We start from the raw sequence: 25,858 nt of genomic DNA, 5'->3' as shown, positions 1-25,858 counted from the left end.
GTCATGACGGAGAGCTTGGGATTAAACCCATGATTTTCTGCTCAGTAAGCAAAAACGATCCCTCCAGGGTCATCGAGCATTTCAGAACCATAACGCTTCGCGACAATACAGGACTACGTTTTCGCTTGATATGCAAATAGTTTCCGAGGTTAATGTTCAATATCAAATATACAAATGAAGGTGGCGATTTATTTTGCTGTGGAAGAGCTTGGGATTACACCCATGATTTTCTGCTCAGTAAGCAAAAACGATCCCTCGAGGGTCATCGAGCATCTTATAATCCACAGCGCTTTGAATAACTATTATTTACGATAATTACATGAAATAAATAAAATATAAACTACAAACAAAGCGTGACTGCTAAAATCTCAAAAAGATATTCTCACAAATATATTTCACGCCACCAGGAATCTCAAAACCATTAGACGTTATAATGATACTATGCACATGTTAGACACAAGAAGAGACCAAAAAGCAAGCGTCCGACACACAAAACCCGTCAAATCTACTTGCAGTCACAATCAACGATTCTACGAATCGCGAGCGCTCACGAATCATAAAACCGCTGACTGCGACACTCTGAAAGCGAAATTGACAGGCTCTATGCGTCAAACACCCGCCCTCCAATCTCCTCCCGCATCCAACAGCACAAATCTCCATTAGAACATCTAACAAATTCAAAACTCCGAAAATCACTCATCTATAGCAAGTGAGTGGAAGCCACTCTGCATGCAACCATTTTTCATGATACACTTTTTCTGCCTATCTTTCTATTAGACCTGTGGACATGCGTTAGCTTCGACACTTCTAACCAAACTGGGTAAATTTTCAAATCACAAAAAAAAAACTTGAAAAAAACTTTCAAAGGTAATTACAAGTAAAATAAATATTGATTATTTTACGCAAAAACGAGCAAGTAATATTAAATCTCTTGTATCATATGCTAATGCAAATTGATTGTAACAACAATAATACCTTCTTCTTCTTATTCGCATTTCAAGCTTATTGCTTAGGGCATATTAGCTTATTGCGTGGTCTCAACTTAGCTTTCGATGCCAATACCAATGCATGCATACCAAGCACAATGATACTCTATGCCCAGGGAAGTCGAGAAAATTTCCAACCCGAAAGATTCCCTCGACCGGACCGGGAATCGAACCCGCCACCTCCGGCTTGGTAATACCGTGCCTTTACTGACTAGGCTATGAGACCCCATAACAACAATAATATGCATACATAAAATAAAATATTAATAAAATGATATGTAAAATTTACAAGAAGATCGTTACTTTATTGGTGAGAAGTTTTTAATAAACCCTCCCAGTTCCTCTGTATACAGAACAAATCTGATACTATAATCAGAATTGCTCAGTCTGCATGAAGCAGCCGATTTCATCAAGGAAGTTCTATTAACAACCAAGAATTAATCGTTTGGGGCATACTGAAGCATTAAGAAGGTGATATGTGTCACTATAGGAAATCATCATCGTTGCAAATATAAAGAAATTAAACATAACCCTTTGCTTCAGTACCGTCAACCTCCATGTCCATGGGGAGGGGATATCTATATTATGTAAGTTACGAAAACCACGCAAATTCCAAACGCCGTGAGAAACAACCGAAGCGAGAAAAAAGGCTTATTATCATTTCAAAAGTGCCACCAAACTGAATATGATAGCCTATGTTGGCAAGTTGATTAATTTTGGTTTCTTCTCTAAATATTCTACTAATTTTACTATTGTTTCAAATTAGTTATTTTACCGCACGTATCACTGATTTCAAAATTTCGCTACCGTACCGAACAAACACTAAACTACATAAGCTAAAAAAAACTTTTGTCAAGCTCTACCGAATTGCGAATCACTTCTGCGTAAGCTCCGTAGACGTAGACGCGTTGAGTCCGACAGCCGCGAAAAGTTAAACATGCATCAAGATCGATTTTACAGTTACGTAGGGTTTAATTCATAGATTAACATTGGCTTCTGTTTACAAATGTAAGTACTTGAACAAAAAGAAATAAGTTAATTCAAATGCTTTAACCGCATATATCAGAGATTTCGCGTATTGAGAGAATAATATAGTAATCGAGTACAATAAATTCAGGAGAAAAAAATACCTACAAAAGATCAAAAGTTATCAATTGTCACATACCTCTACTTTTACTTATTTCCTAAACTATTCCTCTCCTTGTTAGTCTGCTTACCAACCAACCAACTTATCAGCAGACCAATAGCATGCTTGCGTTTTCTTATTGAAGTTCAAGACTAAATAGGAAGATTTATTCTACAACTTTAAAGGCTAGTTGCCTCCCTTAGCGCACCCCCGCATCCTGATTCTTTTGTTAATCTTTTTAATGTTATTAGACTTTTTGAATTTTCTTATTTCAGTTTACTTGATGATTATGATCATTAGTCTAATTTAATAAATCATTGAAATCTCCAATTCACCTAGTCACTTCTACTAAAAAGTAAGAGAAATTTCTAAAAACTGCAGGTACTCAGCGCTGAGCTCCTGCAGTTTTTAGATGTTTCTTCATACTTCTGAGTAGAAGTGACTCTCTCTTTGGGTTATTCTGAGTGGCCGTGTCTTACCTTTTCGAAATGAACAACAGCGCCTAATGAAAGACCGCAGTATTATTTCCCAAAAGGATTGAGTAATCCTGGAGCATGTACCTAGTATTTGAATGTAAAATTGAGTAAACGTAGTACAGTAAATCTTAACAGATTGGCCCTCAACAAAATAAATGTGATTTGTGATAGCTCTCCTTACGCTTACTACTAATCCGACTTACAGCAGATCAGAAATCCAGGCTCCTGCGAACAGATTAATTTATCCTGGCAAACAGAACCATCTACAAAAATCAGAACCGTATCAAATCACTGTTTGCAAATGAAAATTCTTCCGACCGTTTCAAAAGATCCCAATCCCGCTGCATCACTCCGTCCGATGATTGTTATTCTACAAACAAAGGGTGATCCTGTGCTACGCGCCCGTTGCCGTTTTACGTTTACCCGAGTAAACTCCAACGCGAGCTTAGGATACGACACCGTGAAGTGACAAAATTGCGATTCAAATTGTTCGATGTTTGACGCAAGGGTGTTCCAATCACAAGATTTCAACGGGTCTGCAAATATTTTCCTTTTGGTTGAGATTTTAATTAGGTTTGTCAGATTTGCTGCTGCTCACAGTTCAAAGAATGTTGACGAGTTCCCATTGATGTTAACAGGTACAGCCTCAATCTCAAAACATAACGTGATTCTTTACAACAGAATCATTTTCAATTCGCAAGTTGAATACTAAGATTTGTGTATGCACGTAGCTGAAACTTTAATTGATTGTTTGCTACGGGGAAGCAAACAATGTCTGCAGTTTTCAAGTCTTTCCACCGCATTAATGTTGAGATCCATTTTCTCAAAATCAAGAGCTCAGAGGCCATTTGAGGATTCTGTAGAGTACATCCGAAAAAGAATAAAAAGGAACAAGAGTGAACGGGAACGGGACGAATCATTTTATCAAATGGAAATGAACAATTTTTCCTGAGAGGTTGGCTAACATAATATTGCTAGCTGACGGTATTTGATCAAGATAATAATGAAATTCCGTAGGTAGATTTCGATAAAGCACTTTTATACTATAATAATACCATAGAGGCATGATAGGATGTTCTTGCTTTCAGAATCATCCAATGATATCCATTAGCGTAGTCCAAGAGTAGATTGAACAGGGCACTACCGCACAGTGCACAATGGGGAAACATGGACGAAGAAATACATTTTATTACAAAGTTGTAAGTGCTCTATAAAAGCACAAGACTATATAAGAAAATAAATCGCTATCTTTTGGCTTTAAGAAATTACGTCCGTTTTTATAATTTTTGAACGTTATCTTTAACCCAAGTAACACATAAAACATTTTTTTGAAAAATAATTAGAACGGCTTGTTATATAAATGTATTATAAGTGATGCAGAAAACATCCCACGTTATACATTAGGTTTATAGATGTTTTCTTCATACTTCCTAGATTCAACATTTTCCAAAATAGTATTATGTTGCTTTTATCTTTAAATGTTATTTAAACGTGCATCTTACTGTTTTAATACCACTATAAATCTTGTCGTATACAAAATCAATCTTAGTTGAATTTATAAAGTTCTTGAAGAGATTCTGAACTCTCCAGATTGACGTAAACATCTCTCTCTCTTCACGCAGTAATTGACAGTTTCTTATGAGGTATTCGAAGGTTTGTTATAAAGAAAGTTGAAACCCCCTTTTTTTTTTGGTTTGTTTTTTCCGTCGATCTTGTTTTCCGTGCTGAGCACCAATGCTACCGACGTGCCAGGAAGGCAGCTCCCACACCTGGACCCTACCTATCGACCCATCAACTCATGAAACGGGGACCAACGGCTTTACTTCCCATCCGAAGGAAGGCGTGATCAGAGATGTTATGCCTCAGAACATCCCGGCGGTGCCGACTGGGATTGAACCCAGGCCTGCTGGGGTGAGAGGTAATCACGCTTACCACTACACCACCAGCGCCGTAGAAAACACTTTTTTATGACATCTCATAAATTAATACAACTGAAAATGTGCAGGTTGTCTTATAAGGAGTTGAAAATACTTTTAAATAACACTCTGGCAATTAGATGTGCTAATAAAAAAACATCTTTATGACGGATCGAAAGCGTGTTGAACGAGAATATAATTTTCATGCCATTGGAAATGACATGATAGATACTTATAGATACTTGGTCTAGTTAGGAAGTAATAAGTCTACAACGCCAAGGAAAAGTGATCTAATCCCATGCTCAGTTTTTTTGTTATTGTTTTTTTTTGCCACTGGTTTTTATGATGTTTCCAAAACATGTTATAAGACCAGTATTTAGTTGTATAAGCTCCGCGTCTTGCGCTTTTTAGGTTATATAAATGTATTAAATGACGTATATTAAAGTATTATTGATTCTTTACGTAAGTCATTAAAAAGTATTTTCAACTTCTTTATGACAAGCCGTGTTGCTTGGGAAGGGGGTTTATCTTGCAGGTTAGCAGGTATTAGCAGCTAATCTCAATGTTATTTTATTCAACATCTTATACCCTACTGTTATATATAAAATTCGTAGGGGGATCCAAGGGGAGGCCTAATGAATTTTCTAATATAGTACCTCAATGTTTTGTTACGTTTTGCTGATTGCATGACCATTTATCCAAGTATTTACATTAAGGTGGGTTCCCCACTGCTCTTTCAATGCTTATTAAGATCCCCAACAAGTGGGCGAAATTTGAACGAATTTGGTTATAGTCTCGATTTGCGGGAGAATTTTAAATTTGGTATGGGAAACGGAACGATCCTATCAATTTGCATGAACAAAAATCCAAATATTGCTCACATGTCACCAAAACTCGGACTTAGATTGAGAATACTATACCAAACAACTTTGTCGAAACTGCAACGCACCCTAACGGACATACTTAAAAAATAGTAATGAAAACTGCAAAACATAACAAAACATTCAGGTACTTTAAAAGAACATCCTATGAATTGTATATGTAACAGTATGGTATAAGTTGCTTAACGAAATTACGTTGAGTTTAGCTGCTAACATTGCAGAACTGCAAGATACCCCCATAAAAATGGTTTTAAAAAATTAGAATTGCGAATGTAAATCCTTTAAACAAAGAGATATCGATTTACTTTTTCATCGAAAATGTGTAATTTTAGAGCACTTACAACTTTGTAGAATACTAAAAAAATTGGAAAATTCAAACAAAAAAGTTATGTTTTTTAGGGTTATAAGGATATATTCACATCACTTTTTGACACAAAACTAACGCCAAGTGGTAATTCCGTAACCTGAGAAATTTTCAAAACTTTGGAAAATTGCTTTGTTTTTCAATATAGAAAAACAAAGTAATTTTCCAAAGTTTTGAAGTTTTGTCTGTTTTCTGCATTTAAACATAAATAACCTATTTTCAAGTAACAAAAATTTATGAAATCAATCATGCCGGAATTCATTTTTAACTGTTTTAGCTGTTTATATGAAACCGAGAAAATATGTTGAGTACCGTAAAACGGGAAGTAAAGCCGTTGGTCCCCGGTTCATGAGTTGATGGGTCGATAGGTAGGGTCCAGGTGTGGGAGCTGCCTCCCTGGCGTCGGTAGCATTGGTGCTCAGCACGGAAAACAAGATCGATGGAAAACAAATCAAAGGAAAAAAAAATAATAATAATGACACTGATTCTATGACTGCTATCTCATGGTCAATCCGAACCAGAGTGATACAGAAGCTCAAACCATGCAACTAAAATCTACACGGACTGACTTGCCATGGGCGGCAGTATAAATTAATAAATTGATTTTTCTGTGGTGAAGTTGACGTTTTGCTTTGTATGGATTTTGTTTATTTACATTTTTTTTCCACAAGTAATGTAGTGAATGAGACTTTTTTGTTGTCATACAAATATACACAACATACACTTTCGATCGTAAATTTTGGGGTCACCCTTTAAAATACATGTAACTGGTTTTGGCTCATATCTCTGCCATTTTACGACAGATTTTAGATATGTATAGGTCATTTGAAAGTTATTAACTGAAATTTACATTGTAGGTAACTGGTTTAATATATTTTTCAATTTTTGTATACTAAAACTTCTCCTAAAGTTATAACTTTTTTTGTTTAAATTCACACTGTCTTAATTGGGTCGACCATATTTTTAAATTTAAGTGGTAGTAGGACAATTGAAAAATATATTAAACCAGTTTTTTTTTTCCTCTACTCGGGATCGGGATCGCAGTAGTGCGACCAGTAATTTGATCTATTGTAGTATATCCCGTGTCTTTACCCAATTAGCAATGCAAGCTTTATGAGAAATGATGTATTCGGTTTTGATACAGTTGTCATTATAGCCTTCATCGCAAGGAATCGATTCTAATTGAAAGGTAGGAAAGGAACACCCTCCAAAGGCGCGCCCCTTTGTCAGTCAAAATTGGATTCCTTAGCAAAAAAATAAGCAATGACACCGATAATGACCATGCATCAGAACCACTTCAAACTAAGGAACAACGAATAGAAGAAGTGATCACATAGGTGAAGACTAACTAACACATTTTTTCCTTGTTTCAAGATCATCCTCGGTCCAGGCAACCCGAGGATTTATCATTATCAACAAGGCATAAAAAGTAACAAAGGCTAAGATGTGTTCCTTTGATTACTGAAAAATCCTGTTCCCCTAGTTTGAAGTAGTCAAGACTGGGAATCGGTGGTAGATCTTACATCCCGTAACGTACCACGAAAAGGTGACCTACCCACGTTACGGGGCATGTGTCCTTAGTTTAGTGCATGTCATATTACTCCATCACTATTGAGACATGATGAAGTATTCGATTTTTTTACAGTTGTCATTCTTGCATTTATCGCAATGATCCGACTCTAATTGAAAGCTCCCGCTCTTTTTACCCTTTGGAGTGTTGAAACACCCTCCAAAGGCGCGCCCCTTTGTCAGTCAAAATTGGATTCCATAGCAACAAAATTAAGGTATGACACCGATAATGACCATGCATCAGAACCCTAGTCTTAACCACTTCAAACTAGGGAACAACGAATAGACTAACTAATTTTTTCCTTGTTTCAAGATCATCCTCGGTGGACAAAGCCGAGTATTGTCACTATCAACAAGGCATACAAAGTAACAAGGACTAAGATGTGTTTCTTTGATTACTGAAAAATCCTGTTCCTCAATTTTGAAGTAGTCAGGACTAGGAATCGGTGGTAGATCTTACATTCCGTAACGTACAACGAAAAGGTGATCTACCCACGTTACGGAGCAGTTACCTACCAACTAAATTTCTGTCAATACCTTTAAAATGACCTATAAAGATTGAAAATCGGTTGTAAATGTCAAAACATTTACATGTTTTTTAAAGGGCGACCCCGAACTTATGATCGGGAGTGTATGTAAAGGAATACAACGCTATTTCAAAGTTGAAGCATGCACCATTAATGTTCAAACATTAGAAGTATGTATTGTCATTGAGAATATTGTGCTTGCACGGTACCATATTTTTCTTTTCTTTGCTTTACTTTTAGTTGAACATCAGGAAAAATGAAAATAAAACCACGTTAAGAAAGTGTTGAGTGTATTTAGGATTTAATGTTTGTGACCAACCTACCTTTGAACCTCCAAACATTTTAGTTTATCGTGCCCTAAAAACTCACATTTTTTAAAAATATTTGTATGCATAGCTTTGGCATCTTTGATTGAACACAACAACATACAAAATTCTGCATAGCCTTGTAGTCCTTGTAATATGTGCAAAATATGATTATATTTTATGCTCAAGAAAGTCTTGAAAATTTCCTCGACCGGATTTGGAGTCGAACCCGTCACTTCCGGCACATTTGGTACTGGCATATTTTTAAATGTAGGGGAAAACAGCCCGAAATGCACCCCAGGGCAAAACGCCCGATGCGATATTTCGTTTAATTCGTAAATTTGACGAGCTACAGTGCCACAGGCAGGGTTGCAAATACTCATTTCAGCTAAAATAATGTTTTTCGGAATAATAAAACCAAATGATGGTATGATGACATGCTTTACTTGTAACTTACAAGAAGAGGTTACAAAGTATGCGTTTGAAACATAAAACCTGTAAATATGGCTTTCTATGAGTCGCAATCAGCGATTTGAAAAATCGCTGATTGTGACTCTCATGAAGTGAAATAAACAGGTTTAATATGTCAAACACATTCTTTGCAACCTTTTCTTGTGTCTTACCAATTCGAAATATGATCAAAGCAGCTAATTATTTCATAATTAAAAAAGACATTGTTTTAGCTTAAATGAGTATTTGCAACCTTGGCCACAGGTCGACTGCGTTAACCCTTAAACTAGTATTTTGGCACAAAAAATGCCAGAATAAAGAGTCGAATAGCTATGAAAAACCAAATCGGGCGTTTTGCCCTGAGTGCGTTTGTCCCCTGTTATACCCTGCCTAAAAATCTTAGAATCTTCATTGTTGCATTTCTAACTGGACTCGTATACAGTGCGGAATCATTAATAAAAGTGTGTGAACATCGTTTTAGTACGACCTATGTACGTCCAAATGAAAAGAACCCGTTTTTTCTTACCGTTGTAATAATTATCATCGTCTGTCACTCGGTCTATCATATGGCACCCAATGTTCAGTAACGTCATCGCAGAAACTAGGTTTACGAAATAAGCATTCGGGTTTCGGCTCCTGACCAATATCGTGTTCTCCAGTTTGCATCCCAACATACAAAGAATGGCAGCCCTACTTTTGCTCAATAAAACAGATGAAATTATCCTTAACATTGCTCATGGATTCATTTGGTGAGTTCGTTCCTATTTATTAATTCACTTGTGATGATGATCGTCAACAGCGTTGCATAGCCAAAAACAGTTGCAGAATTAGGTGAGAGCTTTCCATTTATTTGATTTAAATAGTTGTAAATTTAACTGCAAACACATAGACAAACAAATATCATTTGATGTTCTGTTTAAAGTCACCTGTGTACGCTACAATCAGCATAAGTTTACCAAGTGGGCGGTTAATCATGCTCATGCTGATGCTCATGCAAGTAGTCACTTACCCAGTGCTTCGAAATCAGGTTGGCATCATTGCCACAGCACGGTGACGCCATTATCGTGGGTGCAGAGTGGATTGACACTATTGAATGACCACAGGCAGAAGTGATTCTGCTAGCGTACTAATCAAATTCCAGTTCGACATGGTCAAATTACCCTGTATCAAAGGAATTCAGAAGTACATTATTTGGTATGGATCCCTAGGACATCCCTAGGAGTAAATGAAAACGAGGAAACAGCATATTTTGCAGCCTTTGGCAAACTAGCAAGCTGCTACATCTAGGAGGTCCCTGTCCTGGATCTTCATCATTGGCTCGTGATCACAATATTAAACTGCTGAAAATGCAGAATGCTTACAGTCAGGAAATCATTTCTTCCGGAGGATTAAGGGGATACCAGGAAATGGCTAGACCCACCATTGAGGAGGATTGGCGACATAGCCTGATCGCAAGGGCGTAGTTCCACATGGCCAGATGTCAACAGGCGCTATTAAGCCGACTGTAACTAGGCCCAAGGGGTCACTAGGTCAAATGACTCAAATGAGTAATTTAACTGATTTTTAAATTTGTGTCAAACTGCATAAGTGATTTTCAAATTTGCATGGTGAATAGCATATTCCGAATTGACTTGATAATAGTGACAAGAATCGGATAGTGATCACCGCCGTTATGAATTTCTATATTGTAGAGGAAATGCAGGTAATGTCGGCCTAAGTGTCCCTAATTTGGGCCCATACATAAATTCAGCAATCGACTAAATTTTCAATAGCAATCCAAAATATCCACACCGAAAATAAAATTTCGTTTATACCTCACGCAAACCAAAAATCTATTACCATGAATGTTAGTTCCGTTTCCTATCATCCTCTGTTCATGAACATCGCAACGAATGTTAGAAATTGACCATGCAGGCGATGTAATGGTTTTTTGTCTTTTTTTATTTTGTGTTCCATCTACGCTTTCGACTATACCAGTAAGCTTGTAGAACGACGTACATTGTAGAACATTGTAGAACGACGCACACACTTGTCTCGAATCTCTCCAGCAGAAAAAGCATACGAAGTCGAGCATTTTTATTTCGTGTTGCATCTACGCTTTCGACTATAGGTACCAGTAAGCTTGTAGAACGACGCACATTGTAGAACATTGTAGAACGACGCACACACTTAACTCGAATCTCTCCAGCAGAAAAAGCATTCGAAGTCGAGCATGCGAGAAAATGAGCGCTTCATGTTTGCTTTTAGGCTGACCATATTCAGAAGCATGGAGAGAGCAGTGGAGAAAGCACAGGTCTGATAGTCGCAACGTCCGTGGTTCGAGTCAAGTCGGCAACCTTTTTTCTATTTTTTTCGACATAATTAATTTCACTCACTAATACAACTCCACATTTTTCGGTCTCCAATTTTCTTACATCGGACCGCAGCAAGGTATATCGCATCCTCGGTTCATGCGGTCTCCACTTACATCCTCTGATGATGAATCCCACATAATTGTAAGCGAATCTTACATCCACCGGTTGGGTGTACAACGAAATCGCTCGTTTGTTCTACGAATTTATTCGTTGTTTTCTGCAACGAAATGGATTTGTACATTGTATGAAACTAGTTTCATTAGAACTGCCACACTCGCTATCTGCCAGCGGTCCACAAGTGTTGGTTGTGGAAACCGAAAAATGTGGAGTGTGTTAGTGAGGATGGGTAAAAATAACTTCATCATTGGAAGGAATAAATATGACAAAAAAAATAAAAATAGGGTTCAGACCGGACTCGTTTCATGAACCTTGCGATTGTTAGATGTGTGCTTTATCCATCGCTCTATCTGTGCAATGAGAATAGTTAAAGCTAAAGGCAATAAGAAGCACTCATGGAGCGGTAATTTCGAAAAAAAATATCCCATCTCCAACACACAATCAGCTCTTTAGGAGACAATAAGCGCAGTTGTTGGTTTGATTGTACGAAGATGTATTTGTATATTATACGAATAAGGCGTAATATTGACATTGCGCCAGATGACAGGAAAAACGAATGTTTCGTACCATTTATGAAAGATGTGTTGTATGTACGATATTCATTTTTACGAAACGGTTTTCAGAGAAATAACGAAAATACAGTTTCAGTGCAATAGTAACGTCCCAATAACGCGTACATCTAGATAAAATTGATAAATAGCAGATTTTTATCGATGGGCCCAATCTTAGATCCATGGGCCAACATTAGAGACATTTCCCCTATATTTCAAATCAAAAATATTGTTTATGTTCATAGATTTCACATAATCCTTTCCCCCTTCTCCTTTTCCTTTTTCTTTTCTCTTTTCAGAAAGCGAGTAATGGCGCTATAGCCATAAGTCATAAAAGGCTAGGACAAGAGTTAGTGCTCAGTAAAAATGCACAAATGCACACAATGAACATTTCAGCTGATTTCATGGTACTTATTAACCTTTCTACAGCAGCTTTTCCGATGATATATGGTACCATTACACTTCAAAATGGTGCAAAGCGGTGCATACTAAGGAGCATTTTCAAATGTATAATGTACAGTTTTCTCTATTTTAGGGAGCGTACTTTAAATATTTACTGAGCATTTTAGATTTTTAACGTATTTTGATCAATCATTTAAGGAGCAACCCGATCTATTTTATGGAGATTTTTTTCACTTATTAAGGAACATCGTCATTGTTTAATGATTCATTTACCTTTTTACCGTGCAATGTAATCATCTTCTTCTTCTTATTCGCATTTCAAGCTTATTGCTTAGTGCATATTAGCTTTTTTGCGTGCTCTCAACTTAGTATTCTAAATGCACTTCCACAGTTACAATGTAATCAACCTTTATGAAATACATCCTAATGTGCTATTAAGGGTATGCGATATATCGAATTATTCCGTTTATTTCGCTTCGAAAAGGAATTCCGTGTAGCTTCGCGGAATACTTTAAAGCTGTTTCGCTAGTTTCTTCTTTCGTTTCGTTTCGCTTAGAGTAGAAAATTTCGAGTTTAATTTTTCAATGTTAACGGAAAGTAATGGAATTCCGCGGAATTTCATCTAATTACAATATCGCTATTTACATTTTTTCTGAAAACGAAGACGTTCATAGAATATATTGTCCTCTAAACCTGGTAGAGATATGGCCAACCAAGTGAAATTCATTTTCTGCTTAGTGAATACAGGGCTTGCCCAATTTTGTCAGCCCCTCTTCACGTTAGGTTTTTTTTTTTTATTTATTTATTTCTTATAAATATATATATGCTTTACAATCGCCATCAAGATGGATGTTTTTGACATGTGTTAATGCAATAAAATCTTCGGAAAAGTGAAGGAATTTTAAATATAAATGTGAAAGGTAATCAAATAGGGCTGTCACAATCAGGAATGCTGTCTTTATATATTTTGTGTCTGATTTCTTCGTGCTTACTTACTTTATTTCAGTAAATGTTTCCTTCTTTTGTAAGAAATATGCAAATTGCCAGTTATTGCATGGGCTCTTAACATTGAAAGTTGTTATAAGTGATAAGCGCTTGAACATTAACAGTTTTTCATGATGCCCATAAAAAGCGATAGAATCTTCCTTATAACATAGCGAGATTAGTAGATAGCAACAAATGTTACTGAACATTTGTTCTAGCCTAATACCAGGACTACAAGACTATGCAGAATTTTGTATGATGTTCAATTGTGTTTAATCAAAGATGTTAAAGTTATGCATACAAATATTTAAAAAATGTGAGTTTGCTCAAAATAACCTTACTTGAGAGCAGGCATAAATTCAAGTTGGAACGTCATAAGTCAAGATAAAGGAAAGAAAAAACAATACCACAGTAACCTCCAGGAACCAACATTGTCTAGAGCAACAGTTGTGACTAGATTCCGAAATTTCATTCATTCATGAACTCTAATCTTAGCAATAATTTTATGACTCTCCACAGTCCCGCACCTTCCTGTATTTCTCTCATCTCCAACCTATGAACGAACGAAAACGAAAATTTACCCAACTCCTAAGAAGCAACATGCGAAACAGTTCAAACCCGATAGAAAAAAGCTGTCACTCGCCATAAATAATAAGCTGAATAAAAAACTCCATATCTTACCTGAAACGTCACTATGTCCAGATTGGCCAACGTTACCAGAAGATTAAAGGTAGCTGCCGCCAGCGAAATTGTTCTTGGTGGAATGCATTCACCTGCGGGAAAAAGAAGAAAAGATGAAAACCACGCGCGGTTAATGGGTTCGTTTTCTTTATTGTAGCTATCCGAAGAAAGAGAGAGAGAGATAGAGAAAGTAATCACATAAAACAATGTGAAAAATTGCTGTTATAGCGCTAAACCCAAACAACTCAAGGGTTATACTCAGCGCGATTGTAAAATTGCGCTCCAAAGAATCGTAGGTAAAACACACCCAATTATTCAAATTATTTTCGGATTTGAGGCTGCTCTCTGCTGTCTGGGGGTGCGCGAGGTTTCGGAATTCAAAAGAAATCCGGCCGGCATCTGATAAAAGCGTAATAATTTTAATTAAATTATCCCATTTCCGGTAGTTACTGGCCGAAATATCATAATGACGAGTACGAGTAGACTGCTGGATGGACCGCCTAAGCCGCGAGAAAAAAGGTGCTACCGCGCCGCCAGAGGCTTTCCGTTTCTGATCTACATGCCTTGCTTGCGGCCGACCGGCCAGCTTTGTCGAACATAAGGCCCGCCTAGAGAACGTTACTCATATGGGTATATTCAAATGGTACCGAGAAAGGATGAGAAAAGCACACATAAAACTTATCGGAATTACCGAAATTGAGCAATTCTCACGTTCCGATTTCAGCGCCTTTCGGGTGGATTTGTTTTGAAGGCGTACATGTGCACGTAGCGCAGAGCTTCGGTCCGTGTATGTTGTTTGCACCCCGGGACCGTGCGGAAAGTCAACGGATTAACCAAATAAAAGCAGAGCAAACTCGGGGCGGGTAAATACTTCGGAAGTAAATATGGCCCGCAGCCGCAGATGGGAGAAAAACAAAACTCGAGCCCGGGTCTGTTGTTGTACCGAATCAAACAAGAAGTTGGCGAGAACCGGATAAAAGGTGTAGGAAGGTGTCTTACCGATAGGCACGATGGTGGCGTACAGCAACGAGACTGATCCAAACAGTTCTGTCGATTTGACCGTCGATAGGAACTTGGTAACGTCGGGACCTGCGATGGAAGCACACATTAAGAAAATTGCAAGAACTGGTTTTACGTGCCAGAGCCCTTACCTTTTGGACATAGTTCTGCTAGCTTCGTCAGCAGTCCGAGCGAAGCTAGCAGAGATAGTACCAGACTTTGTTGACTCTCCACCGATTCTCGGATTTTGTTGAATTTCCTAATTAATATGTCTACCAAACCTAATGATACTGTGTAACTGCAAAGAGAAAAAAATATGAAAATGTATAAGATTTTTAGTTGATTCATTGTTGAAGTTTTTATTTGATTTTTTTTATATTAAATAATTGAATCTCTAAAACACAGAACGGTAAAGCTGCAAAACATCGAACTAACAGGAAGTCGACGTAAGAAAAACAAATGGAACTTGAGTAATTTGTCAGATATTTAAAATATTTTAAATATACTGCGAGATCTCGTTTTTGGCAACACAACCGCTTCATTGTGTTGTCAAATTCGAAACCGTGCCAAAATCGAGATCTTTTTCGACGTGTCAGTGTTTAAATTACTTAACAATAAGAATCAATTCTCTAAGCGATCCTGATGAGAACTATCTATATATTTCTTCTAAAACCTTTTGTCGACGGGTATGCTGCGGAAGAGTGTCGCATGATCGCGGAGGTCCGATGAATTGTACGTCCGATGAATTGTACGTCCGATGAATTGTACGTCCGATGAATTGTACGTCCGATGAATTGTACATCCGATGTACGTTTTCAAACGATCCTGATCGAGGAGGTAATTCTATGTGATTACCTTCGATCGCCTATCTGAGTTGAACTAGCGTACATCTAAAAATCTAATAAATTAAGATTTTAATGGATCGTCTGTTTCTAAACACAACCACAGGATGTATCAAACCGAATCCATTTGAATAGCTTAATATCACCGGCCTTGAACAATCATTGTGCAAAGTATATTTTTTCCATGATTTGTTTTCCGTCGATCTTGTTTTCCGTGCTGAGCACCAATGCTACCGACGCCAGGGAGGCAGCTCCCACACCTGGACCCTACCTATCGAACCATTACAACTAATGAACCGGGAACCAAAGCTTTACTTCCGTGATCAGAGATGTTATGCCTCAGAACATCCCGGCGGCGCCGACTGGCATTGAGCCCAGGCCTGCTGGGGTGAGAGGTAATCGCGCTTACCACTACACCACCGGCGCCACTTTTGTTCAAAGTAGTTTATTGTTATAGGATGTCCCAGAAAGTATAAACACACTTTCAACTCGCCGCCATTTCTACCCCGATGAAGTTTATCAACTGTTCATCGATGTGTGTTTATTTATTTATTTAACGTAAATAGATCGTGCACAAATAATGATGTACTATTCCCAACCTATAGGAAGAAAGCTGGCGAAAATGTAGGAAGTATGTATCGGAGCAGTCCGAACCGCCACCCACAAGTTCGGTGAAGAAGTTGCCTTCGAGGACATACCGAAATCTGGCCGTAAACCAGGACCGGTGGACCGAAAACTGGACCGGAAGATCACCCAAGCTTTCGTCAATTAGAAAAGTGCCTCTGAGATTTGGGCAGAAAACTGAGAACATCGAAGAGTAACGTCCAAGGCAAGAAACGGGCTGAAAACGTTCAAGAAACCGAAACGGAGTCAGAAACAAGCCGCATCCGTCAAACCGAGGGCTCGGAATCTATATGATAGCCTGCTGTGTGGAAAATTGGCGTGTTATCATGGACGACGAAACATACGTCAAATTTAACTACGAGACGCTTCAGGCAGATCAATACTATACAGTCCGTGATGGTCAGGAAATTGACGATGCCGATAAGTCATTTTTTAACAAAAATTTTGGTAAGAAGGCTATGGTTTTGCAAGCGTGGTAAGTTGTCAACGCCATTTGTGACGAAGGAGACGATGAACACTGAAATTTACGATCTGGTGTGTTTGAATCGGCATCCAGGCTTGATGGAACCTCACTCGCGAGTTTGAAATAAGCCGAGCGTAGCATTTTTCTGAGGAGTAGAATGCCTACTGCCAAATCATTCCACTGAGCTTCAGAGCTGAAGTTCACTCTCATTCTCTCACGAGAAGTTTTTGTTTACTTCTCCCATATTCCTGCCGCCACTCACTCGAGGGCTGGCTAAACTCGCAGGACAAGAGTTTTTTTTTTTCAAACCTCCAGTGAGTTTGAGGAGTTTCAGCAAGCCTGTCGGCGGCAGCGTTGGTGATCCGTCAATTCGTGTGCCGGAATGCACTGCTAGAAAGACACGGTAGCTTGGTACAAAGCAAACAATGTGCAATACGTACCAGATGTACGTATGTACGTACGAGATGTTTGGGCCCTTTTCAAGGGATATCGTCGGAAACACTTTAAGGGCAGCGAATTCAATCGAAGAATTTGAAAAAGACTGGACAACAATGGCCAAAATTATCGCCAAGAAATCTGTGCTGAAGCTCGTGTTGAGCGTCCAGCGAATCCAAACACATAAAGCAACCAACGATAAAGACAAAACGGTTGCTACTACTACCACGATAAACTCTCTCTGTAAAATAGCTTGCTTGAAGTTGTAGAAGACGAATTTCTCGCTAACTCGACAAAGGAATTGGCAGCACCCTCTCAGATTTCAATGAAACTTTGTGGGTGTGTAGATTCCGTCTACTTAAGCAACCTTGCATACTTATTTAAAAAAAACGCTAGACCAACATTTAAAAAGGGCGGAACTTTTTTTTTTATTAATACTTTCTTCCAAAAATTATTACTCCATAATGTCAAGTCCTACAAAAATGTTGCTAAAAATGATTTGTAGATAAATAAATGAGCTTGCATAATAAAATAACAAAACACTGAAAAATGTATTGCTACACTGAAGAATACAATGTTTAAAATTTAAAATTAAGATTTCTCAAAAATGCCATTTTTTTTTAAATCGGAATTTTTTTCTCCAGATAGGCAGACCATTTATCTATAACTCGTTCAGTTATTTAACAAAAATTTTATCGTGTTCGCACTGAATAAAATCAATGATTTTTTTTAAGTGTAGACATGGAAAATATTGAAATGTTGAGACTCATGTGAAACCTACCACTCAACCGGATTTCACTCAACAAGCTCCAAATGAAAGATACACCAAAAAAGATATTGAAGACGTTTTCAATCCTAATGTGAATGATATAGAAAATTTAATTTTAATGTTATGTTTAATTGGCAGAGTATGAAAAAATTGTGGTCTTATTTCATAAATTTTTATTTTATCTTATTTAGAGAATTATTTCTTAACGTTGTCAAACAGAGTAATTTTTTTTTAATGCTGAATTAGAATATTTTTTAGCTGCAATTTGATTATCGGCAATAGGCTGAAAACTGTTAAATTTTTGTATACCAGATATCGTTTTTACGTGGTGAAACAAATCTTCGGGTTCTTCTGACATTTTTTCGTTTTGCTCAGTAGATATATAACAGAAATTCAATTTTGTGACGCTTTTCTCTGTTTGTTTAACTGCCCAGTCTTAGAGCTCTCGTGGGGTTGCTATAGTATTTCCGTATTCTTGGGAAAGGCTTGCTCTTTTGCCATTCGGTTTAAAGTTCCACCAAAAACATCACAGGGACCTTTGTCATGAGAAGTTGCAAAGAAATGCCAATCTGCTTCCAATTTGTGCATTGATTTGAAGTTACATAGCCTGGCAAAAAAAAATCTGTTCTTTTAATGAGCAGCTGCTCCATCTGACATAAATGTAATTTTGGAGAAATCTATTGATAGTTTCAAGAATTCTATCAGTTTTAAAATGAACAATTGAACTGCTATGGTATCATGGGCCAAAACCTCTGATATTATTATAAAACTAACGTTTTCTATTTTACTGTCCTTCATATAATAAACCACAAAAGGGTGAATAGTTGCCTGAGCGTTATTCCAATGGTAACCCTGAGCAGCATTCTGAATAATAAGTGAATAGTTCTCAGAGAAAATGCAAATTACAATTCATTCATCTTCTTTTAGAGAATCTTTTTTGTTCCTTAGAAATAAAGACTGTTCTTTACAAATAAAGTCATGAGTGAATAACTTATCAATTTTATCTACGAAGTACGTGGCAAACTCATCTGCAGGTTTCATATTGTTCTCCAAGTTACAACGATCCGTAGTTAGCCACTGCCCTTTTCGAATGTTGGTCTAGATTTTTTTTAAAGAAAATAAGTATGCAAAGTTGCTTAAGTAGACGAAATCTATACACTTAAAAAGTTTCATTGACAACCATTTGTCGAGTTAGCGTGAAATTCGTCAGAAGGATAATGATATATTGCTTGCCAAAACGGCGCCGGTGGTGTAGTGGTAAGCGTGATTACCTCTCACCCCAGTAGACCTGGGTTCAATCCCAGTCGGCGCCGCCGGGATGTTCTGAGGCATAACATCTCTGATCACGCCTTCCTTCGGATGGGAAGTAAAGCCGTTGGTCCCCGGTTCATGAGTTGATGGGTCGATAGGTAGGGTCCAGGTGTGGGAGCTGCCTTCCTGGCACGTCGGTAGCATTGGTGCTCAGCACGGAAAACAAGATCGACGGAAAAAAACAAACCAAAGGAAAAAAAAAAAAAAAATTGCTTGCCTGCTTTGTCCATTAACATCCCATTAACGCACGTGTATCATCTTCGGCTTTACTTCGTGAAGCAGCTTGCGATAATTTGGTCGTTTCCTTCTACCGACCCGAGCGAGCTTCATCGGCATAGGCCGTTTGTCACGAAAAAAAGGAAGAAGATTATATCATTATTGCTTTCCATTGCTGACATTCGGCTCGTTGGTAGCTTGTCATTTTGTCATTTTGAGATATATTTGATTAATTGGCAGCGTCAGATCAAAAGTTCGCTCCTAGGCATACGATTGAAGGAACTGCGGATTATTTTCATCCAATTGAAAGATAAAACTATAGAGAACCTATCATGCCAGCTCAAGTGTATTGTACGAAATATGCGTAATGTTGGAATTGTAATTTGACGACGCACAGTGGGACGAAATCATAAAAAATGACATGCCTTTTTTTTGTACTTGATAGTATTTGAGTGGTGAAAGTTTTTGAATAAGGGGGGGGGGGGGTATACACTAAGATAAAAAAATAACTTGTTTATGTCTTGTTAAAATCGATAAACATCTATAGAAACATTGTAGATTAAGTCATTTTATGAAACTTTGTCGTAGACGATAATTTTCTATCTCTCATGAGGACGAAGTTATGAGGTGAAAATGTAGTACAAACGGTAGTACCTCCATAAAAACCGTTTTTTTTTTACGATAACTTTTTAGTTTGAACTTCACATTTTTTTCAATGTACTACAAAGTTGTAAGTGCTCTAAAAATGCAAATTTTTTTCTGAAAAAAAAACCAATCGCCTTTTCTTCGTTTAAAAGATTTACGTTCGATTGTATAGTTTGTATCATGCAACTTAGCAGGTATTAGCAGCTAATCTCCACGTCATTTTATTCAGCAACTTATACCCATATGTTAAATATACAATGAAAAGTGAAGTGAAGAAGAGTTCCAAGGGATTATAACTAGTTTTTATTTAATTTTTTGCACGTCATTCTGTATTGTCGTGAATTTTTTTGGTCCGTATTTTTGGTCTTGTGATCTTAAATTTCAACTTAATTTAGTGCAACCTGTTTAAAAAAAAAAAGATATACACTACCGATCATAAGTTTAAGTACACCTCCAAAAAACCATGCACATATGTTTTGTTCAATTTTCGATCTCCAAAGGTTATTTGAATGGTATGAATGGTATAGCATAAGGGAAGGTCCATTAATTATGTCACGCAAATTAGGCCCATTTTCAACCCCCCTCCCCCCTTTGTCACATTTTTTATATGGACCTTAATTGTTTTTTGTAAGGCTCGTCACAGTTTGCCAACCCAATTCTGAGAAAATCAGTCACGATTCTTCAGAGTAAATTTTGAAAATATTGTAACTTTGGGTGAACTTTTAGCACACAAAATTTGAAAACTATAATGAACAATTTGCCTACGAGGAAAATTCTATTCAATACCTTTCAAATGATCTAAAGAGAACGAAAATTGGACGCAACATGACAGAGATATGAACATAACAAATTTGTCATGTTTTTTTTTTGGGTGTCCTTAAACTTATGATCGGGAGTGTATAGTGGCATTAAAAATGTTGAACCCTTCCTGTATGATGGCAAAATCGAAACATTGAAAATCGCGTAAACACAGAATTGAGTGGGTTAGAAGCAAAGGGGTGTAAGTGACTTTGATCGATTCGCTTCATCGACTTTCTCTTTCGTTAATAATTCAGCTACAAACACATTCCTTGATTCGTGTGTCATTCTGGATGCCCGAACCTCTTTTATCAAGCTATGTGGCAGAAATAGCGCAAAATCTGTTTATAAAGCTGTGGCTATCAAAAGAGAAAGTCGATGAAGAGAATCGATCAAAGTCACTTACACTCCTTTCCTTCTAACACTCTCAATTGAGAGTAGTCACTTTAACACTTTTGGGTAATTCGTGACTTGATCCGGGGTGAGATTTGAACTCGTGACGTATGAGTGTTAACCACTACGCTGGGGCATGTCTTTCCAAGAGAATTCTGAGGAGCACTTAAAGGAAATCCATGAGAATTCAGAGTGGAATTTAAAGGGAATTCCGACGGTTTCCCATTGAACTAAGGATTGGCTAACTCGTGTTTCACATGTGATTTTTTTTTTGTAGAATTCCTAGTGAATACTTAGGATACAGAGTTTATTTTACAGGAGAATTCTTTGAAATATTCAAGACGATACAGCGAAATTTATTAATATTTGCAGAGAATTGCAGAGTGAATCGAAGAGCGTTCTATGGAGAAGTTTCAGAATATTATGCACTCAATTGAAAGGGAATACCAAAGAGAGTTCTAAGAAGAATTTTGTCGATATTTTGAGATGATTGTACGGAATTTTTTTAGAAGTCCTGTGAAGTGTTCCATGGGAGCAGTTCCACGCCAAATGAAGAATTGATCATACTCGACCTTCTCAGATTTACGTAAAACCGAAAACAACATATCAAGAAGACTGGCAAGTTTGCCAGATACAGTAGCACTGCGCTCGAGCGAAGGTGGAAGCAACGCATAGAAAATGAGCAAACGCACAAACCTTTCTTCTGAGGATGGAACCTTTGCTATTCGGAGCATTTACCTTTGAGCGGCAGATGACGGCTTTGTGCCTGTCTCATACCGGTCGTATGAGAATATGGTTTTTTTTTTCCTTTATTTAACGTCGGTCTCCGTTCCGCAATCTAGTGCCAATCATCGACGGACATCGATTGCCATCCATTGACGGCAATTGAATGTGCAGGAAGGCAGCTTCCACACCTGCGTAAGATATCGCACCCATTCAACACACATGGGCCGGGACCAACGGCTTTACTTCCCTTCCAAAGGAAGACGTGACCAGAGATTTTATGCCTCAGAAAAATCCCACCGACCTGTTAGAAAGCAGTCACGCTTACCACTACATCACCGGCGCCGGCTATATGGGAGAGTTGTCAGTCTTCTTTATATGATGTCTTCGATTAAACATTACATGATTGTTTGTTATGGGCAATCATTCACATTTGTGCTAAAATTCGGTCATTTTAAATATCGGAAAACAAAAAAATTCAAAATGGCGTATTCGACATTTTTCAATAAATCGTAGCACGAAAATGTCACCTTTAATCAAAATGACGTCAGAGGCAAAACTGTAGGGAAAAATATGATTAAAAATACGAAAAATAAAGACGGTTTTTTTTCTGGAAAAATAGTCAAAGAAAGTGATGAAAATTAAAACTCATAAAAATGTCCTGGTTCAATTTTTCGACTTTTAATAATAATAAGCTTATGAAAAATGCAAATTTTTGAAATGTTGAAAACTTTGGACGTTTCAGAATTGACAAAAATCGATGATCAACAACTTTTGGTCAAATTTCATAACTTTTTTTAGGCAATTTTTTTGTTTATTTTGAAAAGTAATCGATTTAAAAGGTCTCCAATATTGTAAATACCGTTGAACGGGGTATCTTTGATAGTGCGAGTAACGTTGATGGTAGAATGTAATGATTAAATTGCCGTAAAAATATTTAAAATATCCCTTACAAAACTATCAATGTTACCCCGTTTTACGGTACTTTGAAATTGCATTAATTGAGCACTCGGAGATTTTTTTTTTTTTTGAGATTCTGGTCTAAGAAGAATTTTGAAGCTTGTGAGATTTAATAAAAAAATTGAAACCATAACTGACTTAAGATTTTATTTTATTTTTTTATTTACCTCACAGTCTTGAAATTTCTTCTTTGTCGAGAATCTCAAAAAAATTCTAAACCTCATTCTGAAACACAAAAATTTGCTAGGGCTTTAGGACAGTTTCAAAATCATGGACCTTAAAAAAGAACAATCCAAGTCTGGTTAAATTTTCATCATTCTGGAATGAAGATTCTAATGTAGGACCTTGAAAGTTTTCCTAGATTCCACATTTGAAAACAAATATCTAAGTAATGGGTTTTGGAAAACTTTCAAGGGGCTTGAAGAAAATATCCATGATTCTGGCATTTCGTGGCATTATGTGAATTTCTGAAGAATTTTGAGGAGATCATAAATGAAATTCTAAGGATAATCCCAAAAAAAATTCTTACGAGTATTCTGAGAGAATTCATACTGGAATTATACTTTAGTTGTTAGGAGAACTTCAAATTTATGGAATGCTTCCAAGGTCATTCTGAAGACCTTTGGCTTCAATGTAAATGCTTAGGAGATATCCAAGAGATTTCTGAGAAGAATTCCTAGGCAGGGCTACTTCCGCTCATTTGGTATATATCAATGTTGGTATCATACGGTATCATGATGATATTTTGTATTCGTGTGTAACAAGAAGAGACTGTAAAGTGTGTGTTTGACACATAACACCTGCCAATTTCGATTTAGACCAGTCCAAATAACAAAAATAAAATTTTCTGTGATAATCGATTGCTTTTGAAAAAAAAGCTATCAAAGTACAGTACCAAACTAAAGGGGATGCCTTATGAATTTTCTTATAAAGTACCTCAATGTTTTGCTACGTTTGCTGTTTTCACGATCATTTTTCTAAGTATTTACATTAGGGTGTAAATCTAAATGCTACACTCAATAGTTTCGTCGCAAATTACCATGCCCCACTTTTTTATTATAAATGATAAATGATAAACGAAAATATGTTCAGTGCGCTATATTTATAAAGAGATAGTTACGAATGACCTCTAAAACGATAATACTATTATTATTCTTTACTAAAGAAGTTTCAACAGACCTCTAAAATGAGTTAGTGATTATACAAAAATGTATTATAAATTTAAGCAGTCTTTATTTGAAAGATACATTTTATTTATTAGTTGTTTGCATACGCTTATAAAACTACGGTTCTGCATTAAAGTTTGTTGGTGTATTCGCCGCAATCTTAAGTGCCCGAAGAAACCAAAAAGATGTAGCGTAAAACCGTAGGTTTTTAAGTGTTTATGCACAACTAATAGAGAAAATTTTACGAGTAATGTACAAGTTGTGCGCAAACGCTTATAAAGCTACGGTTTTAGGTTAAATCTTTGTGGTGTCCTCGAGGCACTTATTCCTTGGCTCACCACAGTACCTAAAACACCAAAAATTTACCGGAAATCCAAAATTGTATACACGTTTGCGTACAACTTTTAAATAAAAAATATCTTGTCAATTAAGACAGCCATAATGCCGGCGCCGGTGGTGTAGTGGTAAGCGTGACTGCTTTCTAACACCCCAATGGGTCTGGGTTCAATCCCAGCCGAGGTCGGTGGGATTTTTCTGAGGCATAAATATCTCTGGTCACGTCTTCCTTCGGAAGGGAAGTAAAGCCGTTGGTCCCGGCCCATGTGTGTTGAACGGGTGCGATATCCTACGCAGGTGTGGAAGCTGCCTTCCTGCACATTCAATTGCCGTCAATGGACGGCAATCGATGTCCGTCGGTGATTGGCACTAGATTGCGGAACAGAGACCGACGTTAAATAAAGGAAAGACAGCTATAACACTTTTTTATAGTCACTAAGAGGTCTGTAAAAAACTTTAAAATAAAGAATAAGATATAATAATAATAATAATAATAATATATATAATAATAACATTTTAGAGGTCATTCGTGACTTCACTCTGAGAATTATATTTAAATTTGTTTTCTGATTGCATATTTTTTCTGAAAAAATTCTCGATCCTGCACTGTTAGTACAATTCCAAAAACAAAATATCAATGAAACCATTCAAAATAAGCCTCGGTTTGATTTCAATCGTTCCTAACATTGTAAAGAACAGTATCTACTTTGTTGCATTTGAAATTTACTACCGCTGTAGCAATCTTCTAATGTCGCTCGTCTTCTCATTTGGCTCAAAGCAAAAGCTCAAAATATAAACAATGATTATCGTGGGAATAAATAGGATTCTCATTGGACCGAGTTCAAAAAGAAATTCCACGAAGTCCACTCCGTCATAGAGTTCCCAGCAGATGCGATGAACAATTTACTTATAGACATAGACTCCAATTGGCTTAGTTGCACCTCCACACCATTCAGCATCGATGGTGTCACCCCATTTTCCACTAAGCCTCCGACATGTGTTTACGCTTTGGAGAAACTTTGCACAATGCGCAATCCCCGGACACACATAGATGGGCGCATAATGGAATAGATGATTTATTTATATTTAGATTGGAACTGAATTATGTGTACACGAGTATTACCGATGTTTATTTGCTTTTTACCGATGGCTATAAATTCGGATTAAAGTTGCTGCGAACAACACGCGACCGAGGATGCTCATCGGTTTTGGTCCAGTTGGGTGCGCACCACTGCCCAGCTATTTGTCTGTACCTACATCGCGCTCTCTCGCACAAAATTGCACTAATAGAGTGGCCGGCCAATAAACATGAATAAACATGAAGTGTGGATTGATCTCGTGTGCTGTATGTAAAGTTTGTTGCATTTGAGTTGACTTGGGAAAAGTTTCCCGCTCTGCATGGTGTTCATCGGAATGTTTCAATAATATTTATAAATATTTATGATAATTATATTCCAATTCCATTTCGAGCGCTCTCCAGTTTGAATGC

General features: G+C 37.2%; 1 protein-coding gene across 1 annotated transcript in view; it reads right to left on the bottom strand.

Moving 5' to 3' along the window:
• The window catches only part of ssp3 (short spindle 3), a 169,674-nt gene that overhangs the window by 12,997 nt on the left and 130,819 nt on the right, over nt 1–25,858 (bottom strand). Inside the window, exons 9-11 of the mRNA XM_065232867.1 lie at nt 14,841–14,986; nt 14,689–14,778; nt 13,690–13,781 (exon numbers count right to left, since the gene is read on the bottom strand). Of these exons, the coding sequence (XP_065088939.1) occupies nt 13,690–13,781; nt 14,689–14,778; nt 14,841–14,986 (328 nt within the window). The remainder of the gene's footprint in view (nt 1–13,689; nt 13,782–14,688; nt 14,779–14,840; nt 14,987–25,858) is intronic.

This window comes from Ochlerotatus camptorhynchus, unplaced genomic scaffold (genome assembly GCF_037179485.1).
Source record: "Ochlerotatus camptorhynchus isolate MF236.1 unplaced genomic scaffold, CSIRO-AGI_Acam_v1.1 ptg000379l, whole genome shotgun sequence".
Classification (NCBI taxonomy): domain Eukaryota; kingdom Metazoa; phylum Arthropoda; class Insecta; order Diptera; family Culicidae; genus Ochlerotatus; species Ochlerotatus camptorhynchus.
The sequence above is the reverse complement of the archived record's forward strand: the minus strand, read 5'-3'. Positions and strand labels throughout refer to the sequence as shown.